This window comes from Takifugu rubripes, chromosome 20 (genome assembly GCF_901000725.2).
Source record: "Takifugu rubripes chromosome 20, fTakRub1.2, whole genome shotgun sequence".
NCBI lineage: Eukaryota > Metazoa > Chordata > Actinopteri > Tetraodontiformes > Tetraodontidae > Takifugu > Takifugu rubripes.
The window spans coordinates 17,550,285-17,570,284 of NC_042304.1; the positions used below are offsets into that span (position 1 = coordinate 17,550,285).

The following is a 20,000-nucleotide window of genomic DNA, read 5'->3' on the forward strand; positions in this document are numbered from 1 at the left end:
CTACTGAACAACCTGGTAAAATTACTTCCACCACACCCAAGTTACCCATAATAGCTACAGATACCCACCACCCCATCACCCAGCCGACCACACAGGATCACAATTTAATCACACACAGTTTTCACTCCAATGTCTCTGTCTCTCTCCCAGACAAGATCCTCCCCTCTTCCCCACAGCTACCTTCCACTGGTACCCAGGTGGATCTGATTGAGCTAGGGATCCCATCACAATACAGGCCGAAGCAGGCCAAAATGATGACCAGGGTGCCAAAAGTCGATGCTGACTGCCAGACCACCCTATCTGAGCCTCCTACCTCCCCACAAACATCGGGAGAGTCTGCATTGTTGGCTCATCAGCCCCAGAGCACCAGCACATCCACTGACCCAAACCTAACTCACCCTTCTTCCCCTCCGTCCCCCTCATCCCCTCCAGTTACTTCTCCAGAGCCAAGTGACAGTTGGCCATCTGTATTTCCTAGCCCGTCTCAACCCTCAACACTTCCCACCTTTAGGCCAAATTACCATTTAGCTAGACCCAACCACAAAATCCAGGACTGGGTCTTCAAAAGCAATCAAAGTTTCCTCATCCTGGGTGACTCCAACGTTGACCACTTCCCCGAACACACCAATCCAGACATACAAATAGACAGTTACCCCGGAGCAAATGCCTACCATTTCCTCAAAGTCTGTGAAAATTCCCCCCCCAACCCGAATACCGAGATCGTAATCTTTGCCATAGGCATTAACAATAGAGACCAGGACCCAAGCAAAACCACAATCAAGCAACTAAGGAGATTATTCCGTGCTGCCAAGCGGACCTTTCCCAATGCAGCAGCCTACTTTCCCATCCTCAACTACTCATCCCAGTTAACACAGACACAACAGGACAATTTGGAACTTATCAACGAAACCATGACGACACATTACCAAACACTGTCGGAAATCCCAAACCACCTCTTCATTACAGAAAAAGACAACATCACTTGGACCCCCTATACAGCAAGACTCATATTTGCTAGCTGGCGCGGACAACTTCTTCCTGAAACCCCCGTAATTTAAATTTGCACTGAGCACAGATTCCAATCTCAATCCCAACCCTAACCCAATCTCCATCTCCAACCCTAACCCAACCCTAATCCTAACCCTAACCCTAACCCAACCCTAACCCTAACCCTAACCCAACCCTAACCCAACCCTAACCCTAATCCTAATCCTAATCCTAATCCTAAACCTAACCCAACCCTAACCCTAATCCTAACCCTAACCCAACCCTAACCCAACCCAACCCTAACCCAACCCTAACCCTAACCCTAATCCTAAACCTAACCCAACCCTAACCCAACCCTAACCCTAACCTAACCCTAACGCTAATCCAAGTTGAGAAAAGAACCTTGAGATTTGTGTGTCCCAAACGTTCACATGTGAATTAGCAAAAACAAGCTGCTGCGTTTAATTAGTGATGCCGTGGCCTGAGAGTCATCATGCTCACATGCACACGCACACGCACGCACCCACAATCCCTCCCTCATTAGGCGTATTGTGGGGATGCTGATGTAATGCAAGTTAATCTGTTGGCCTCTGGTTGGCTCAGTGGCCCAGCAGGAGCTCATTGTGTGGGACATTACCCTGACCCCCCCCCGGAGACAGGTTGATTAAGACTGACGCTGATACCCAAATACTCAGGCCTTTGTCTGTGTGTGTGTGTGTGTGTGTGAGAGAGAGAGAGAGAGAGTGTGTGTGAGTGTGTGTGTGTGTGTGTGAGTGTGTATCATAAAGGCTCTGCTTTCTCAGTATGTGCTTGGGATCACGTAGGCCATTATTCTTTCTAATCTTTCTATGTGCAAGTGTGTGCGCGCGCGTTCGTGTGCGCGTGCACGTGTGGGTGAGAGAGAGAGAGAGAAAGAGAAGTACACCATGGAAGCATGGGTGAGTTTCCAAAAGGCGTCAGTTATGTCAATCAAGTATCTGTTAAATAACCACAGCAACGACTCTGAACGACGGCTTCTTCATTGTCTGTCTTGAATTGTGAGTCACGTGCACACTCCTACCTAATCCTAACACTAACCCTACCCTAACCCTAACCCTAACACTAACCCTACCCTAACCCTAACCCTAACCCTAACCCTAACCTAACCCTAACTCCTACCTAACCCTAACTCCTACCTAACCCTAACTCCTACCTAACCCTAACTCCTACCTAGCCCTAACCCTTACCCTAACCCTACCTAACCCTAACCCTACCTAACCCTAACCCTAATGCTAACCCTAACCCTAACTCCTACCTAGCCCTAACCCTAATCTTAACCCTAACCCTAACACTAACCCTACCCTAACCCTAAGTACACCATGGAAGCATGGGTGAGTTTCCAAAAGGCGTCAGTTATGTCAATCAAATATCTGTTAAATAACCACAGCAACGACTCTGAACTACGGCTTCTTCATTGTCTGTCTTGAATTGTGAGTCACGTGCACACTCCTACCTAATCCTAACACTAACCCTACCCTAACCCTAACCCTAACCCTAACACTAACCCTAACACTAACCCTAACACTAACCCTACCCTAACCTTAACCCTAACCCTAACTCCTACCTAACCCTAACTCCTACCTAACCCTAACCCTACCTAACCCTAACCCTAACTCCTACCTAACCCTAACCCTAACTCCTACCTAACCCTAACCCTACCTAACCCTAACTCCTACCTAGCCCTAACCCTAACCCTACCTAAACCCTAACCCTAACCCTACCTAACCCTAACCCTAACTCCAACCTAGCCCTAACCCTAACCCTAACCATAACACTAACCCTACCCTAACCCTAACCCTACCTAACCCTAACTCCAACCCTAACCCTAACTCCTACCTAGCCCTAACCCTAACCTTAACCCTACCCTAACCCTAACCCTACCCTAACCCTAACCCTAACACTAACCCTACCCTAACCCTAACACTAACCCTACCCTAACCCTAACTCCTACCTAACCCTAACCCTACCTAACCCTAACCCTAACTCCTACCTAACCCTAACCCTAACTCATACCTAGCCCTAACCCTAACCCTAACCCTACCTAACCCTAACCCTAACCCTAACTCCAACCCTAACCCTAATGCTAACCCTAACCCTAACTCCTACCTAGCCCTAGCCCTAACCCTAAACCTAACCCTAACCTTAACCCTAACCCTAACCCTACTGTAGCGATCATGTAATCACAGGAGTGCGCTCGAGCAGAATGGGTTAGGGTTACTGGTACTGATTTTAACGTAGACACCCGTAAACTAGCTTTGCATTCTGTTGAGAATTGTCTTTATCTTGTTGTTATGTGTTTCACCATATGTTCCTGTCTTCCCTTAGAAGTTAGGCAAGGTAGACTAAATGTAATTAAGAACAGAGACATTTGCAGGATTGTTGTTTGATCTACTGTTATCTCAGGAGCCAGTCAGGCAGGGGGGTGTCAAACACTCATTGTAAACAGGACATCAGGGGGGTTGATGATGATCACATTTGCATGAAGAATGGGATCTGGCCTGGGAAAACAATGGAAGAGAAGAACTCTACCAACACCAAAGGGACTGGAGGAAGAGGACGGGGACATCTCAGCGGGGGATTGCATGGACATTGTGAATTTGCATGTGTGTGACTATAAAGGACTGGGCCAAGGGATAGTTAGCTTGTCAGACTTCATGCCCTGACAATTGACTCTGTTGTTGCTAGGGTTATGAACTGGCCCGGAGCTCTGTAATATTTGTATCTGGAATTGGTTCTATTGTCAAATACATTTTGAAATTGGTACTTTACTTCTCGAAGTCTTCATTCAACGAACACGCGGATCGGCAGCTACATACAGGAGGTATCGCGATCCAACAATTCTCAGCAAAATTCATTTCTAAAAATAAAAGATTACCAAGAAGATTACGATAGAAACATTATTTTAAATTTATTTAACTCAGTTTTGACCTACATTAATATTTAAAGATTGGTTTGGATTTTGAGGTTTGAAGAGTTTTGTATATTTTGAGAACATCTGTCTGAAGTTGTCTAAACTTGAATCAAGAAATAGGTGAAATAGCGCCCCCTGAAGGTGCGGAGGAACTAGCTCGTGGTTAAAGGGCTGCATCCTGGTCATCTGTAACACAGAAAACCCCAAAAAACAAGCAGGCTCAGAACCTCCTCTGGATATCAAAAACATCCCAGCACACAAACCTCCAGCTGTCTGAACTCTTGACAATAATTCAAGTTAATTTTGAACAGGTTAAAATAATAAAATAGCAACATGGAGAACCAGCTGCAGAACCAAATCAGCAAACAAAACCAGTAAGTTTTCTCACCTAAATGTTTCTGTTAGTTATCTGTAAGTTAGTGTTTTTATTATTTTGTGATTTTGTTGACATTTGTTGATCATGTACAGGAACTCCACCCACCTACTTCCTGTCTGCTTTGGTTGCCCTCCACTTTGGTGATGCACCTGATGTTTCAGCAGAGCCTTAGTTAGTACCTTTGGTTTAACTGTGATTTTTGAGTTCTGTTTTTCTGGAAGTTATTTTTGGAAGGATTTGTCTCCATTCTTGAGTTTTTCTGTTACACCTTGATTTTGCTGGTTGTGGATGTTACTGAAGACCTGCTAAAGGCTTTAAATTTTCATGCTTTACTGCCTATATAGTGTATTTTTGTATGTGTTTCTGTGCCCCTCCTCTCCTCTCCTCTCCTCTCCTCTCCTCTCCTCTCCTCTCCTCTCCTCTCCTCTCCTCTCCTCCTCCCCTCTCCTCTCCTCTCCTCTCCTCCTCTCCTCTCCTCTCCCCTCCCCTCCTCCTCCCCCTCTCCTCTCCTCCCCTCCCCTCTCCTCCCCTCCTCCCCTCCTCCTCCTCCTCCTCTCCCCTCCTCCCCTCCCCTCCTCTCCCTCCTCCTCTCCTTCTCCTTTTCCTCTCCTCTTTCCCCTTCTTCTCCTTCTCCTTCTCCTTCTCCTCTCCTCTCCTCTCCTCTCTTCATCTCTCCTCCTCCTCTCCTCCCCTCCCCTCCCCTCTCTCCTCTCCTCTCCTCTCCTCACCTCCCCTCCTCTCCTCTCCTCTCCTCTCCTCTCCTCTCCTCTCCTCTCCTCTCCTCTCCTCTCCCCTCCTCCCCTCCCCTCCCCTCCTCCCCTCTCCTCCTCCTCTCCCTCCCTTCCTCCCCTCCTCTCCTCCCCTCCCCTCCTCTCCCCTCCTCTCCTCCCCTCCTCTCCCCTTCTCTCCTCCCCTCCTCCTCTCCTTCTCCTTCTCCTTTTTCTCTCCTCTTTCCCCTCCTTCTCCTTCTCATTCTCCTCTCTTCTCTCTCCTCTCCTCCTCCTCTCTTCTCCCTCTCCTCCCCTCTCCTCATCTCCCCTCCTCCTCTCCTCCTCCTCTCTCCCCTCCTCCCCTCCCCTCCCCTCCTCTCCTCCTCTCCTTTTCTTCTCCTCTTTCCCCTCCTTCTCCCTCTCCTCTCCTCCTCCTCTCCTCTCCTCATCTCTCCTCTCCTCTCCTCTCCTCATCTCTCCTCTCCTCTCCTCTCCTCCCCTTTCCTCTCCTCTCCTCATCTCCTCTCCTCTTTCCCCTTCTTCTCCTTCTCATTCTCCTCTCCTCTCTTCATCTCTCCTCCTCCTCTCCTCCCCTCCCCTCCCCTCCCCTCCCCTCCCCTCCCTCCTCACCTCACCTCACCTCCCCTCCCCTCCTCCCCTCCCCTCCCCTCCCCTCTCTCCTCTCCTCACCTCCTCTCCTCTCCTCTCCTCTCCTCTCCTCTCCTCTCCTCTCCTCTCCTCTCCTCTCCTCTCCTCCTCCTCTCTCCTCCTCTCTCCTCTCCTCTCCTCTCCTCCCCTCCCCTTTCCTCTCCTCGCCTCATCTCCTCATCTCCTCTCTCTCTACCCAGCCCCCCCATCAGCAGGAGGGTCCCCCTACATGAGCCTGGTCCTGCTCCAGGTTTCTTCCTGTTAAAGGGGAGTTTTTTCTGCCACTGTTGCTTGTCTGGGGTCAGGCCCTGGGATTCTGGAGAGGGTCTAGAGACCATTTTGATTGTAAAAGATGCTTTACAAATAAAGATTGATTTGATTTGCCTTACCTGCTTGTGGGTCTTTCTTCTCTGAATTCCTTACAGTATGATCTGGCCAACCATGGACCCAGTGGATCCACAAGGGATCTTGCTTGGTGGACCATAGCAACATGTAGGCAGTGGCTGCTATGTCTACCAACTTTGCTGACCTTGACAGCAGCTCCCAGTTTCTCATGCCCCTCCATCTACCTCTCGGGGTTATGTTCCTCAACTGTTCAGCCAGGCCACCCTAGAACTCCTGACCCCAGAACACGATTCAGGAACCTGGCACTTGTTGCTCTTTCCTGTCCTAGTGTGATGCAACTGATTTTTCAGTTGCATCCATCTTTTCTGAAAGACCGGGCAAAAGTGGCCTGTCAATCGGCTGGTAAGATGAGCACAAGAGTGGGGAACCGCAGCTGGGGATGCTGGGGCAACGTTGTGCAAATCCTTGGCCACATCTTCTGAGGAGATGTGGAAGGTCTTTGATCAGTCCAAACAGGGAAGAGAGTCAGCTTGGGAGATGTTGCAAATTTAGCAATGTAAAGGTTCAGGGTCCCCCCTTCATTATATCAGGACCATCAACCCAGACAAGGGGGCTTAGACCCTCTTGTGTATGGGACGCTGTCTCCAAGGGGCAGGAGGGACACAGCTGGGAACTTGACTTTGAAAGGTTTCCTGGGACAGTCAGCTGTTGGACATATCACTCTGAAGACGGGTGAAGCTGCGACTGAAAGTTGTCAGCAGGCAAGACGACGGCTTTATTTTGCTCCACGCGTCTGAAAAGCTCGAGGAGATTTGTTTGTGGATTTTAAGGTCCCAGAAAATAGAGATTTCACCATCTTTTTTTCCCCATGATGCACTGAGAAAGAATTGGGAGGCTTCATAAGATGAAAATGTTTCAGTTGTGAGCCCATAAGAAAATAAGCCCAAATTATTCACAAGCTCAAATGATCAAACTATTCAACAATTAGGAACGTAAATTGGTGGGAGCGGCGCGGCATGAGCGTTAAGGAAACTCTGATGGGAACTCTGTCAGCGAGTCATTCCTCAGTGAACTTTGGGTTAGAACTAACCCAACCCTAACCCAGATTGAGCAATGCCAGGAATGTGATGCCACCCAGCTGCAGCTGTTGACATTTCTAAAAAGCTCAGCAGCATCATGGCGGGCTGCTGGAGCGCAGCAGGAAGTCCTTGCAAGGGTCCAGAGGGAAGGTGACTCAGCAGAATCATGGCGGGCTGCTGGAGCGCAGCAGGAAGTCCTTGCAAGGGTCCAGAGGGAAGGTGACTCAGCAGAATCATGGCGGGCTGCTGGAGCGCAGCAGGAAGTCCTTGCAAGGGTCCAGAGGGAAGGTGACTCAGCAGAATCATGGCGGGCTGCTGGAGCGCAGCAGGAAGTCCTTGCAAGGGTCCAGAGGGAAGGTGACTCAGCAGAATCATGGCGGGCTGCTGGAGCGCAGCAGGAAGTCCTTGCAAGGGTCCAGAGGGAAGGTGACTCAGCAGAATCATGGCGGGCTGCTGGAGCGCAGCAGGAAGTCCTTGCAAGGGTCCAGAGGGAAGGTGACTCAGCAGAATCATGGCGGGCTGCTGGAGCGCAGCAGGAAGTCCTTGCAAGGGTCCAGAGGGAAGGTGACTCAGCAGAATCATGGCGGGCTGCTGGAGCGCAGCAGGAAGTCCTTGCAAGGGTCCAGAGGGAAGGTGACTCAGCAGAATCATGGCGGGCTGCTGGAGCGCAGCAGGAAGTCCTTGCAAGGGTCCAGAGGGAAGGTGACTCAGCAGAGACATTGCTGCCACCAGGACCTTTTCTCAGCCCTGACGATGGGAGTCGCTGAGGAGGGGGAAGATGACCCCCCCAGACACGCAGAGCTGCCTCCTCTTTGACACACTGGGTTCACTTTCTATTCTTTCCCGTCCTCTTTACCTTTTGATGCCTTCTTTGTGTGCAGGCTGTGGGAAAGTTTCGGAAATGATGTCACCCTCAACCGGCGACCCCCCACTGCTAACGCCACTCACCCCCACCCTTCATGCTGTCTTCCTGTGAAGAGTCCCCTATTCCACATCCTGTGCAGGACCAGGACCGGGACCGGGACCCGACTGGACCTTGATTCAGACTTAAAATCTGCTCGTCAGATCTCAGCTGGAGGAAATGTTGTGGGGAAAAATGACCAGGAATTAATGGAAAACCAGAAGAGCATTGAAAGTTTTGACATATAAAACACATTTGTGAGGTATTGCTTAATGCATTTATGTTCTTGTAAAATATGTTCAAATATGGTCACATGAAACTGGTCCTGAAACGTTGAATCTGTCAAGAGCATCCAAATAATTAAAGTTATCATCATTTAAAGAGTGAGCTGAAGTTTTATATTTCAGAAACACTCCGGTACACGTGTGTCTACTCTAACTCTAACCCTAAAATGCAGGCTGAAGATTATTGGGAATTTAAAATGGATGTCTTTTCTTCTGCTCTTTGTTTAATTCAGTGTTGTGAAACTTTATAACCGAATTCTGAAATATTCATCCAACGTTGAGAGAATGAAACTTTTACTTACCTTCAATATGAACTGTCAGCTGATTACTGCCATCTATCGGTCATTGAGGTACCTACACGTTTCAGTTTATTACTATTTACTTTCATTGCTGGACATGATACTGAGAAAAAAATATTATAGGAGTTTCTTCAAAAATTTTACTTTTACCTAATGTTTTATACTTTCATTTAGTTTTATACACTAATGTTGAAGACATCAAAATGTGTAAAAGACTTGATCACATGTTTTAATATTTTTAGGTAAACAATTTTACATGATCCTGTATGTGGACAAGAAGCATATTGACATCGATATTAGTCCTTAAATAAGTACGCAGGGACCAGTTGAAGGGTCTGCAAGAGGTCCTCTGCTTCTAATTCTTATATACATTTTGTGTTAATATACAAAAACATATGAAGGAAATAGACTCAAATGTATAAAAACAGATAAATACTATAAACACAGTAAATTTCAACTACATGCCGTTTAACCACACCGTCGTGTCGAGATAGAAATGAAACTCAATTTTTTTTTTTTTTTTATGTTCAAAAGCCAGTCATATTTAGAAAATGTCAAAGGTCAACGTGAGGGAAAGTCCAGATGTGCCTGTGTTATCAGATTTTCTGGACAAAAAATAATTTGAACACTTACACAATTCAAAAGTTCTGTTGCCCTCTGGTGGTCATACCCTACGGCGCAGTTAGCGTGAGAATTTGTATGCGCGTACATTCATGTTCTCTCTTCACTTTTTATGGGAGCCAATCATAACTTTGGATACAAAGTTGACGATAGCGCTGGCCGGCTGCTCAGGGTCGTGTTCGGCGAACAGATGGCACATGTTTTCCGTCTCGCTCTGATCTTTCCTGGCTACAAATCCAAAGAGCCTGGAGGACGAGCACAGAGGTGGACATGAGTATCTGTCCTCTGAGTGACAAGACACATGAATGATCCCTAAACCCCTAACCATAAACCCCTAAACCTAAACCCCTAAACCCTAACCCTAAACGTAACCCCTAACCATAAACCCCTAACCCCTAACCCTAAACCCCTAAACCTAAACCCCTAAACCCTAACCCTAAACGTAACCCCTAACCATAAACCCTAAACCCCTAACCATAAACCCCTAACCCCTAACCCCTAACCCTAAACCCCTAAACCTAAACCCCTAAACCCTAACCCTAAACAACTAACCCCTAACCCCCTAACCCTAAACCCCTAAACCTAAACCCCTAAACCCTAACCCTAAACGTAACCCCTAACCATAAACCCTAAACCCCTAACCATAAACCCCTAACCCCTAACCCCTAACCCTAAACCCCTAAAACCCTAACCCCTAACCCTAAACCCCTAAACCTAAACCCCTAAACCCTAACCCTAAACGTAACCCCTAACCCTAACCCTAAACCCTTAACCATAAACCCCTAACCCCTAACCCTAAACCCCTAAACCTAAACCCCTAAACCCTAAACGTAACCCCTAACCCTAACCCTAAACCCCTAACCATAAACCCCTAACCCCTAACCCTAAACCCCTAAACCCCTAAACCCTAACCCTAAACGTAACCCCTAACCCTAACCCTAAACCCCTAACCATAAACCCCTAACCCCTAACCCTAAACCCCTAAACCCCTAACCCTAACCCTAAACCCCTAACCATAAACCCCTAAACCCTAACCCTAAACGTAACCCCTAACCCTAACCCTAAACCCCTAACCATAAACCCCTAAACCCTAACCCTAAACGTAACCCCTAACCCTAACCCTAAACCCCTAACCATAAACCCCTAACCCCTAACCCTAAACCCCTAAACCCCTAACCCTAACCCTAAACCCTAACCATAAACCCCTAAACCCTAACCCTAAACGTAACCCCTAACCCTAACCCTAAACCCCTAACCATAAACCCCTAACCCCTAACCCTAAACCCCTAAACCCCTAACCCTAACCCTAAACCCCTAACCATAAACCCCTAACCCCTAACCCTAAACCCCTAAACCCCTAACCCTAACCCTAAACCCCTAACCCTAATCCCAAACTCTAACCCCCTACCCCTAAACCCCAGCATAAATCCACACAGACATCAAGTACATCCATAAGTTGCCATTCAGTGGTAACAGAGACGGAGACGTTGCTCCAGGATTCTCGGGACCAGTTCAAGGATCCAATCAAGAGAAACTTACTTTGCGTTTAAACTGCTGCCTCTTGTCCACCTGTTTATGACAGAATAATAAAGTTACAGTCTTAAAAGTGTGCTAAACTTTGTGTGTGTGTGTGTGTGAGAGAGAGAGAGAGGGAGAGAGAGAGAGAGAGGGAGAGAGAGAGGGAGAGAGAGAGGGAGAGAGGGAGAGAGAGAGGGAGAGAGAGAGGGAGAGAGAGCATCGTTTTCTAATAACTTTGAATTTCAAAGAATCCACATGTCGGATCCACATCGGCACGAATTGGAAACCACAACATTACTCACTTCCTGCCCTGCGGGTCCAGAGAGCAGAAGATGACGGTACTGACGGCGTAATGTCTCCGGAAGAACAACCTGCAGGAGGACAGTTGCTGTCAAGCGTGTGTGTGTGTGTGTGTGTGTGTGTGTGTGTGTGTGTGTGTGTGTGTGTGAAACCTCACTTCCTCTGGTTGTCCGTTAGCGTGATCCCCTGAGCCGACACCTTAAAGTGAACAACAGTAGATTGTGGCGGCGGGTCCATGGAGATGGTCAGTGTGGTGGCCTTCTGAACCGCCTGGTGTCCCGTCAGGGACTCCAGCGCCACAGAGCCCAGGTACCAGACGTTGCACGCCGCTCCCTGCCTGAGGAGTTCAGCTGCCGAGTTCGCCGCCGTCACTGAAGGTTTTTCATTCAGGTCCAACATCGGATCTACATGACAGAAACCTGGTGACACCATGGCAAAAGCGAGTACTGTATAATGCACACACACACACACGCACACACACACGCACACACACACACACACACACACACACACACCTCTGTCAGGCAGGATGAGTTTGCAAGGCAGAGCCAGCGGGGTGATGGAGTGTTGACAGACCAGAGCTGTCAGACTTCCTGTCAGAAACGTTACAAATATTTTAAAGTTGAAAAATAAACTCCCCATTCTGTCCAGCGGGGGGCAGCACACAATAAAAAATGGCTTCATTTCTATGAGTGTGTGTGTGTGTGTGTGTGCGTGTGTGTGTGTGTGTGTGTCACTGGCCTAACTGCGGTTTGAGTATTTTTACTGGTTCAAAACGTTTTTGGGTGTTTTCTCTTTTCGTTCCTTACAGATTTGGATGGAGGGATGAGAACGATTTAGTTATAAATAGAATCATGTGTTTTGCTGTATTTCTGTAGAGTCAAACCAGTAAAAATGCTGTGATTTCTCCAGCTATTTTCATACATATCCAATGTGAGCTGATATTAAAATCCAGTCCCAGTTACTGGTCATGAAAGTTGTGTTGGTCTCACCGAAATAGGGCTCGTTGGGGCAGCCTTTGAGCCGAACCCCCCTCTGTGTGCACTCGATCAGGAAGTGTCTCACCAGCTCGCTGGCCAGATCGCCCCCTGCAGAGGAACAGGAACTACTTTACAGACATTTATTGACTCTAGAGTCCACCTGAAGATGAAAGAGCAGCCCACCCTTTTTACTCTGCTGTAAAACAGAGGGAGGAGGTGTAGCGACCTTCATGGCCAAACCGTACGCCCCCCGGAACGAATGGCTGTCCCTGACGATGAAGGCTCCCGGATCTTTGTCCTTCAGAACTGCGATGGCTATCACACAGTCGAAGTTTAAATCACCATGTTTGGCACAAGAGAGCATTTTAACGAGTACCTTGGTCTCTGGAGATGTCAGGCTTGTACCAGAACTTTGAGGTGTCCTGCACAAACTTCACGGCTTCCGTTTTGCTGCCAAAATCTAGTGGAAAGATCAAATGTTTGATGTTGCTCAAACGTTATCCGATCATAATTTGAATATTTCAGTCAAAACTCCAATGAAAGGAGCTTATTCGTGAGCTCATTCTCTGGACCTTCTACCTGCTCCAGGTGATGGGACTCCACTGACTCCTCTGGGGGAGTCAGGACTCATGGGGGAGGAGAAGGGGAGGCTGCTGCTGCTGTGAGGACTTGAAGACCCACTCAGAGAAGGTGAGTGGGAGAGAAGCTCTCTACTCTCACTGCCTCTCCTCTTTTCAGGGAGCACTGGGGGGGGACCCTTTTGCCCCACGCCGAGGTTCAGGCCTTTGAGGTCCTCCACGGCCTCCAGCAGGCTGTGCTCCAGGCTGCCGTTCCCCAGCAACAACAAGGGCAAGTCTGTGCTATTCATCTCCCTGTGCAACCCCAGACCTCTAGTCAGGCCTCTGAAGGCCCCCCGGGGAGAGCTGCTGGCATTAGGGGTGCTGACGGAAAGAAGAGGAGACGACTGGGGGGTTGGAATCCGGTCATGCCACGAAGGGGGGGTGGCACTGCAGGCGAGAACAAAGTTTTAAAAGCACCCACAAATTTCTGAGCAAAAGTTTCAAGAGCTGTATGTGGGAGGACCTACCTGTCTGTGGGTGGGACGGAACTTTCTGATGACACCGAACACATGGACCCAAGGCTCCTCTGACGGGGGCCAGGGGCGACTTCTGCTCCGAGCAGGCCTCCCTCTGTGGATCCACTGTGGTTAGGGCTGTCCAGAAAACTCCTGGAGTCTGAAAAAACCCACCAAGCCTCTCAAATCCGCCCATAAATCCGCCCATAAATCAGCAGACTTCCTGTTGTCAGTGGGATTATACCAACATCATTGTGAAGCAGCGGGGAGCAACCTAACTGGCCGCCTGTTTCAGGACTATCTGACATGAAGCTGGAAGGTGTTGCATGCTTGTGAGGGCTGGTGTCACACAGCAGTTTATGGAGTAATTCCAAGGACCAGATTACAGCTCAAACCAGCCTGACAAAAACTGACAACAGCAAGGGTGGAGCAAACGGGACGGCTGGGAGCAGGCCTGCAGAGCGCGGGCGACCGTGTAAAGACCCTCCATAAAGACCTCCTTGTTCTGCACCCCTCCCACGTCCCTTTGCTCCTGCTGTCCATTCACGTGCTCTCAGGCTGCTGTAGCTTTATGTGCCATCGTGTTTCATGAATTAGGTCAACAGGATGGACCTCGAAGCCTGAAAATACAGAAGCAGCCAGTCACGAAGGAGCTAACGTGCTCCAGAACAGGTTAGCTGTGCATGCTAACATGCTGTCTGGTACGGAATCATCTGCACGGCTCCATAGGTGGATTTCAAAGCACCTGTGGACCTGAACTCCATCAGTGAAACACTCGGTGCTGCTCGGCTCGGACGTCCGAGATTGTTAAACAAGAAGAAACTGCAGGATTCCTCCAAACATTCCCACACTTCCTGTCAGTGCAAGGCAGCAGCTGCATTCCCACAGCAGATCTTCCTCACATCTGCAGCGCCACATCTTGTCCCGGTTCTTCCAGTTCATTAGAGAACCATGGGGACGCTGGACGGCCCCGTCCTGACCCTGACCCTGACCCTGACCCTGACCCTGGGGCCGGGCTGTTCTGTGAGGGTCTGCTCCTGGTTTTCTGGTGCTGTCGCTCAGGAGGCAGCTGAAGATCAGTGAAGTTCTTCACTCAGAAACCTCCAGATGGTTTCGACTCACGTGGTCATGATTGCCGAGCTCAGCCCACTACCATCACCCTGAAATGTGCACAGGCCAAAGTTCCCGTTCCCACGGGAGGGTCAGGGTCAGAGTTAGGGTTAGGGTAGGGTTAGGCTAGGGTTGGGGTTAGGGTCAGGGTCAGGATAAGGGTTAGGCTAGGGTCAGGGTCAGAGTTAGGGTTAGGGTAGGGTTAGGCTAGGGTCAGGGTCAGAGTTAGGGTTAGGGTAGGGTTAGGCTAGGGTTGGGGTCAGGGTCAGGGTCAGGATGAGGGTTAGGCTAGGGTCAGGGTCAGGGTCAGAGTTAGGGTTAGGTTAGGGTAGGGTTGGGGTTAGGGTTAGGGTCAGGGTCAGGGTAGAGTTAGGGTTAGGGTTAGGGTTAGGGTTAGGGGTTAGGGGTTAGGGTTAGGTTTAGGTTAGGGTAGGGTTAGAGGGTTAGGGTTAGGGGTTAGGGTTAGGGGTAGGGGTAGGGTTAGGGTTAGGGTTAGGGTTAGGTTTAGGTTAGGGTAGGGTTAGAGGGTTAGGGTTAGGGTTAGGGGTAGGGGTAGGGGTAGGGGTAGGGTTAGGGTGAGGGTTAGGTTAGGGTAGGGTTGGGGTTAGGGTTAGGGTCAGGGTCAGGGTAGAGTTAGGGTTAGGGTTAGGGTTAGGGTTAGGGGTTAGGGTTAGGGTTAGGGTAGGGTTAGGATTAGGAGTTAGGGTCAGGGTCAGGGTCAGGGTTAGGGTTAGGGTCAGGGTCAGGGTTAGGGTCAGGGTCAGGGTAGAGTTAGGGTTAGGGTTAGGGGTTAGGGTTAGGGTTAGGAGTTAGGGTCAGGGTCAGGGTCAGGGTCAGGGTCAGGGTTAGGGTCAGGGTAGAGTTAGGGTTAGGGTTAGGGTTAGGGTTAGGGTTAGAGTTAGGGGTTAGGGTTAGGGTTGGGGTTGGGGTTAGGGTCAGGGTCAGGGTCAGGGTCAGGGTAGAGTTAGGGTTAGGGTTAGGGTTAGGGTTAGGGTTAGGGTTAGGGGTTAGGGTTAGGGTTAGGGTTGGGGTTAGGGTTGGGTCAGGGTCAGGGTCAGGGTAGAGTTAGGGTTAGGGTTAGGGTTAGGGTTAGGGGTTAGGGTTAGGGTTGGGGTTAGGGTTGGGTCAGGGTCAGGGTCAGGGTTAGAATCGGCTCTTTGGGCCTGACAGTAACGTTCTGGAGATCTGATCATTTATGGAGGTAAAAAGTATTCAGACTGGAACCATCTGGTCAAGTGATCATGGAGCAAAAACAGTTGGATCCTCTCAAGTCGTGGCAAACAACTCAAAGATGTGGCTGCACTTTTTTTAGATAGATTTTTTAGTTTTTATTTCTGAAGCCCAAAATGATCTGCAAATATGTCTCCTGACAGAAGAAGCAGTTCTGTGTTTGTGAGAATGAAAATGAAGGGGGACGAAGCTTCACTCTGATACAGCCAGAGGAACAGAAGCTGGACTACTTCCTGTCCTGCTTCCTGGACTTTCATCTGTTATTAGTTGGGTCAAACACCATGACATCATCAACGATGAGCTCACAGGTCTTTAGGGCCACAGAACGATGCTGACGTTCCTCTCTCCTATTTTAGTTTCTGCACCCTGAATTGGCCTCAGTGTCAGAAACTGAGTGAAGAACCAGCAATCAGCAAGAATCCCGACTGTGCTTGAACCCCCCAGAACATGAAAGGTTTTGAAGATCCACCCACAATCATTGTAAAGACGGCGGATTGTGAAGGGCTTCCTTGTTTGTTGGACACAGAAACGTGCTGAATCACCACAGTGGAGAAGCTACAAACTCGGGAATTCTCAATGGTAACCAGATTAATAAACTCTACTAACTCCATGTTGAGATCATGAAGGCAGCAGGAGTAGAACAAACCATCTGGGACACCACCCAGCAACAACAACGTCTTTTCATGCAGGAGAAGGAGACGTTTGGGTGGGGGTGGAAAAGCATCTGACAGAAAAATTCCAGAGGTTGTTTGCAAATACCAGCAGCCTGGAGGAGAGGAGGGATGGTTTCTGTGCACGTGTGCCCTCCTTAGCATTCCCAGAAGGTCCAGCGTGGCGCGGCAACACAGCAAAGCAGGTGAAGAATGAGGAGAATAACGGAGGAAAGAATGGAAGGAGCAGAACGAGAGACATAGCAAGAGACGCCCTGACCTTTGCAACAGAGCTCCAGCTTCTCCTCTTCTTGCTCCCAGGCTGAATCAAACGCTCCCTCCTCCTCTCCCTTCACTTTATTTCCTCCGTCTTCAGGGGCTGGACCTTCTCGGCGCCATGCCCAATTTCTTTCGTGCCCCAGATGGAAAAAAATAACCTCGGTGGGTTCCTGGCGTGCTGACTGCTGGACGACTGTGTGTGCTGAGGGAGGAATGAGAAGTAGAGGGACCACCCCCCGACCACTGAGCATTGTTCACTGTTGGCCCAGTCAACCAATCAGAAGGGATTCCAGTGGGGTCAGAGGTCATGTTTGACCTTTTATGGACAACAGAGTGTGGTTGAGGATGGGGGGGGGTGATCTGGGGCTTCTGTGGCCTCTCTGTCAGAACATGTGTGTCCACTCCCACTATCTGCTCCCCACAAACATGCAGGCACAGGGCCAGGGCCAGGGTCAGGGTCAGGGTCAGGGCCAGGGCCAGGGCCAGGGCCAGGGCCAGGGCCAGGGCCAGGGTCAGGGTCAGGGTCAGGGCCAGGGCCACGGTCAGGGTCAGGGTTTAGGTCAGGGCCAGGGCCAGGGCCACGGTCAGGGTCAGGGCCAGGGCCAGGGCCACGGTCAGGGTCAGGGTCAGGGTCAGGGCCAGGGTCAGGGTCAGGGCCAGGGTCAGGGTCAGGGCCAGGGCCAGGGTCAGGGTCAGGGTCAGGGCCAGGGCCAGGGCCACGGTCAGGGTCAGGGTTTAGGTCAGGGTCAGGGCCAGGGCCAGGGCCAGGGCCAGGGCCAGGGTCAGGGTCAGGGTCAGGGTCAGGGCCAGGGCCAGGGCCACGGTCAGGGTCAGGGTTTAGGTCAGGGTCAGGGCCAGGGCCAGGGCCAGGGCCAGGGCCGGGGCCAGGGTCGGGGGCCAAGGCCAGGGTCAGGGTCAGGGTCAGGGTTTAGGTCAGGGTCAGGGTTTCTTTCTAGGGTTAGGGGGCTCTCCGAACCCTTTCTAGGGTTAGGGGGCTCTCCGAACCCTTTCTAGGGTTAGGGGGCTCTCCGAACCCTTTCTAGGGTTAGGGGGCTCTCCAAACCCTTTCTCGGCTCCTTTGCTGCAGGTTGATGGTGGACTCACAGGTAGGCTGAAGGTTTTGTCAGCTGGATTGATCAGCTGGAAAAGCCTGATTGTCTTCCCATGCTGATCCGGATCTCTGCTGTTTGATGGTCTTCATCAGTCTGCTGCACGGGGACCCTCCCCATGCTAACGTAGCCTCCCATGCTAACGTAGCCTCAGGCTCTGTTGTGATTACGCTGATCTTTAAAAAGAGCTTGAATCCGGTGTTCTGTCTCAAAGAGGCAAAGAGTTTTCCCAGAATGCAGTGTGCCTGTGATGTGGGAAACAGGAAACTCTTGAGAGCTGATGGTCTCTCGTGTTTATTCTTCTGTCCATTTGGAGAGAAGAACCAGGTGTTTTTCTGTCATAATTGGTGTCGTCCTGCCACGTGCTTCACTGAACTGACCCCACTTCATGACCTTGACTCCTGCCTCCACGCCAGGGTCGGTTCTGGAATCCCACAGGGTTCTGTGCTTGGGCCGGCATCACTTACCCTCTAAAGGTTCAGGTGCACACAGGGGTCATTGTGCTGGGATGGTCTCCCTCTGCTGCAGCTGTGTGGTTCCGCTCCTGCCAGGCAGGATGTCCCAGAAACCAAACCCCTCCCCTCCTCCTGTCCTCTTGCAGAACAGGATGTGAATGGACTTCCTGCCAGCAGCAGGCTCTTCCTCTCTTGCCATCACCTATTCTTAGCTGGTGTCAGCTGTCCGGCTTTGGCCCAGGAGGATATCCCAGTTTTTAACGAGTGTCCCAACTGCTTTCTCACCACAGACCGGACGATAATGAGCAGCAAAAACCGAAGGAAGGCCTCTGTGGGCCCTCGGCCAGCCCCGCCTGACCGAAGACATCCATGCCCACGTGCTCAGCTGATGGCAGCCAGGTGTGTGCATGTGTGTGCATGTGTGTGCATGTGTGTGCACGTGTGTGCACGTGTGTGACCAAGCCTGGAGCAGTACACACACACGTACCTGGTGTCCAGTTGTGTTCCGCCTGCAGGCTGCCGGCTCTCCGCTGGTATTCTGGCCACAGTCTCACTGGGAAGAGAAGGCAGATGTGCTTCAATGGCTCCGATGCATCCAGGAGTGTCGGCTCCCACACCCGCTCCTACCGTACGGTGTTGGGGGAGACACTGGGAACGCTGGTGTTGGCCGGACCATGTCGGAGCTAAATGTGTCTCCCTGATCCTCCATGATGTTGCTGTTGAAGAAACGTCCCTTCAGGAACAGAAATGTGAAAAGAAATAAGTAACTAGGAGTGTGTCACAGTGCACGAGGCTGTTGAAATGATCCTGGCCCAGCACACATCCAAAGGCTGGACCTGGAAAATGAGCCGGCACCATGAGGATGTGAGGCTCCAGACGGGTCCAGGTCCAGCTCCTAACACAGAACACAGACCAGAGTTCTGAGCTCCAGAAGCTCCAGACTGCAGGTCGCTCGATTAATGGAGCAGCGCCTTGGCTCTAAATCTGCTGTTTGGGTGACGGAGACGTTGGTGTTTTGATCAGGAGCAGGTTAAAGATGAAGGTGAGGGTTGGACCATGACACCCGTGACGCACATTCTTGTTTATTTTATGGGTGTTTGTTCAGGGGTGATGCAGTGCTGTCCCAACAGTTCCCTTTTTATTACCAATTCTGGAATGACTGACTTGGTTTGGGACAGTTTGATTCATTCCAGGATGGTTTTGTTTACAGATAATAAGCTGAGTGTTATATGTCATCTGTTGGATGGTCACATGACCAAGAGAAACGGTTGATACAAAGCGTTAATGTCAAAAGAAATAAAGGAATTTGCACATCCAAACTTCCCTTTTATTGTGTCTGTTGGTGTTCTTGTGACCCACCCTAACCCTACCTGACTTGTGGAGCAGCTCGGGCTGTAGGTGGGGGAACTCCTCCGTCCCGGACTGCTGAGACCAGCATAGTCCACCAGCTCGCTGAGCTGCTTCTGCCGCCTCCAACCTGGAGATAATGAGAGGAATGATGCAGACAGATCAGAATCTGGAAATAATCAAAGAATCAGAATGTGGACAGGTGTGGAATGTACGCAGGTACGTCTGCTCCTGTCTCCAGCCAGAACATTTGTTGGACCAGGAGCCAATAAGAAGTGGTGACACGTTGGTGTTGGGCTTTAGGGTCAGGGTCAGGGTCAGGGTCAGGGTCAGGGTCAGGGTCAGGGTCAGGGTTAGTGGTTAGGGTTAGGGTTAGGGTCAGGGTCAGGGTTAGTGGTTAGGGTTAGGGTTAGGGTTAGTGGTTAGGGTTAGGGTCAGGGTTAGGGTTAGGGTTAGGGTTAGTGGTTAGGGTTAGGGTCAGGGTCAGGGTCAGGGTCAGGGTTAGTGGTTAGGGTTAGGGTTAGTGGTTAGGGTTAGGGTCAGGGTCAGGGTCAGGGTTAGGGTTAGGGTTAGTGGTTAGGGTTAGGGTTAGGGTTAGGGTTAGGGTTAGTGGTTAGGGTTAGGGTCAGGGTCAGGGTCAGGGTCAGGGTCAGGGTCAGGGTTAGGAGTTAGGGTGAGGGTCAGGGTCAGGGTCAGGGTCAGGGTTAGGTGTTAGGGTTAGGGTCAGGGTCAGGGTCAGGGTCAGGG

General features: G+C 50.3%; 1 protein-coding gene and 2 long non-coding RNA genes across 4 annotated transcripts in view; 1 reads left to right on the top strand and 2 right to left on the bottom strand.

Moving 5' to 3' along the window:
- Positions 1 to 6,528, bottom strand: part of LOC115247213 (uncharacterized) — a 19,870-nt gene extending 13,342 nt beyond the window's left edge. Inside the window, exons 1-2 of one of the 2 annotated variants that reach the window (XR_003886273.1) lie at positions 6,061 to 6,528; positions 4,419 to 4,462 (exon numbers count right to left, since the gene is read on the bottom strand). This is a non-coding gene — a long non-coding RNA (uncharacterized lncRNA). The remainder of the gene's footprint in view (positions 1 to 4,418; positions 4,463 to 6,060) is intronic. The other variant, XR_003886272.1, reaches the window with a different exon arrangement.
- Positions 6,529 to 7,189: 661 nt separating this feature from the next.
- On the top strand, positions 7,190 to 8,372 carry LOC115247214 (uncharacterized). The gene is made up of 2 exons (XR_003886274.1): positions 7,190 to 7,314; positions 7,798 to 8,372. It is a non-coding gene; the product is annotated as an uncharacterized lncRNA (long non-coding RNA).
- A 417-nt stretch (positions 8,373 to 8,789) lies between these two features.
- Positions 8,790 to 20,000, bottom strand: part of LOC101064591 (tensin-3-like) — a 17,395-nt gene continuing 6,184 nt past the window's right edge. The window contains exons 6-18 of the mRNA XM_029828181.1: positions 19,277 to 19,383; positions 18,534 to 18,639; positions 18,394 to 18,459; positions 13,086 to 13,233; positions 12,578 to 13,005; positions 12,375 to 12,458; positions 12,182 to 12,313; positions 12,011 to 12,106; positions 11,534 to 11,611; positions 11,176 to 11,422; positions 11,021 to 11,089; positions 10,740 to 10,769; positions 8,790 to 9,445 (exon numbers count right to left, since the gene is read on the bottom strand). Of these exons, the coding sequence (XP_029684041.1) occupies positions 9,304 to 9,445; positions 10,740 to 10,769; positions 11,021 to 11,089; positions 11,176 to 11,422; positions 11,534 to 11,611; positions 12,011 to 12,106; positions 12,182 to 12,313; positions 12,375 to 12,458; positions 12,578 to 13,005; positions 13,086 to 13,233; positions 18,394 to 18,459; positions 18,534 to 18,639; positions 19,277 to 19,383 (1,733 nt within the window). The 3' untranslated portion in view covers positions 8,790 to 9,303. The remainder of the gene's footprint in view (positions 9,446 to 10,739; positions 10,770 to 11,020; positions 11,090 to 11,175; positions 11,423 to 11,533; positions 11,612 to 12,010; positions 12,107 to 12,181; positions 12,314 to 12,374; positions 12,459 to 12,577; positions 13,006 to 13,085; positions 13,234 to 18,393; positions 18,460 to 18,533; positions 18,640 to 19,276; positions 19,384 to 20,000) is intronic.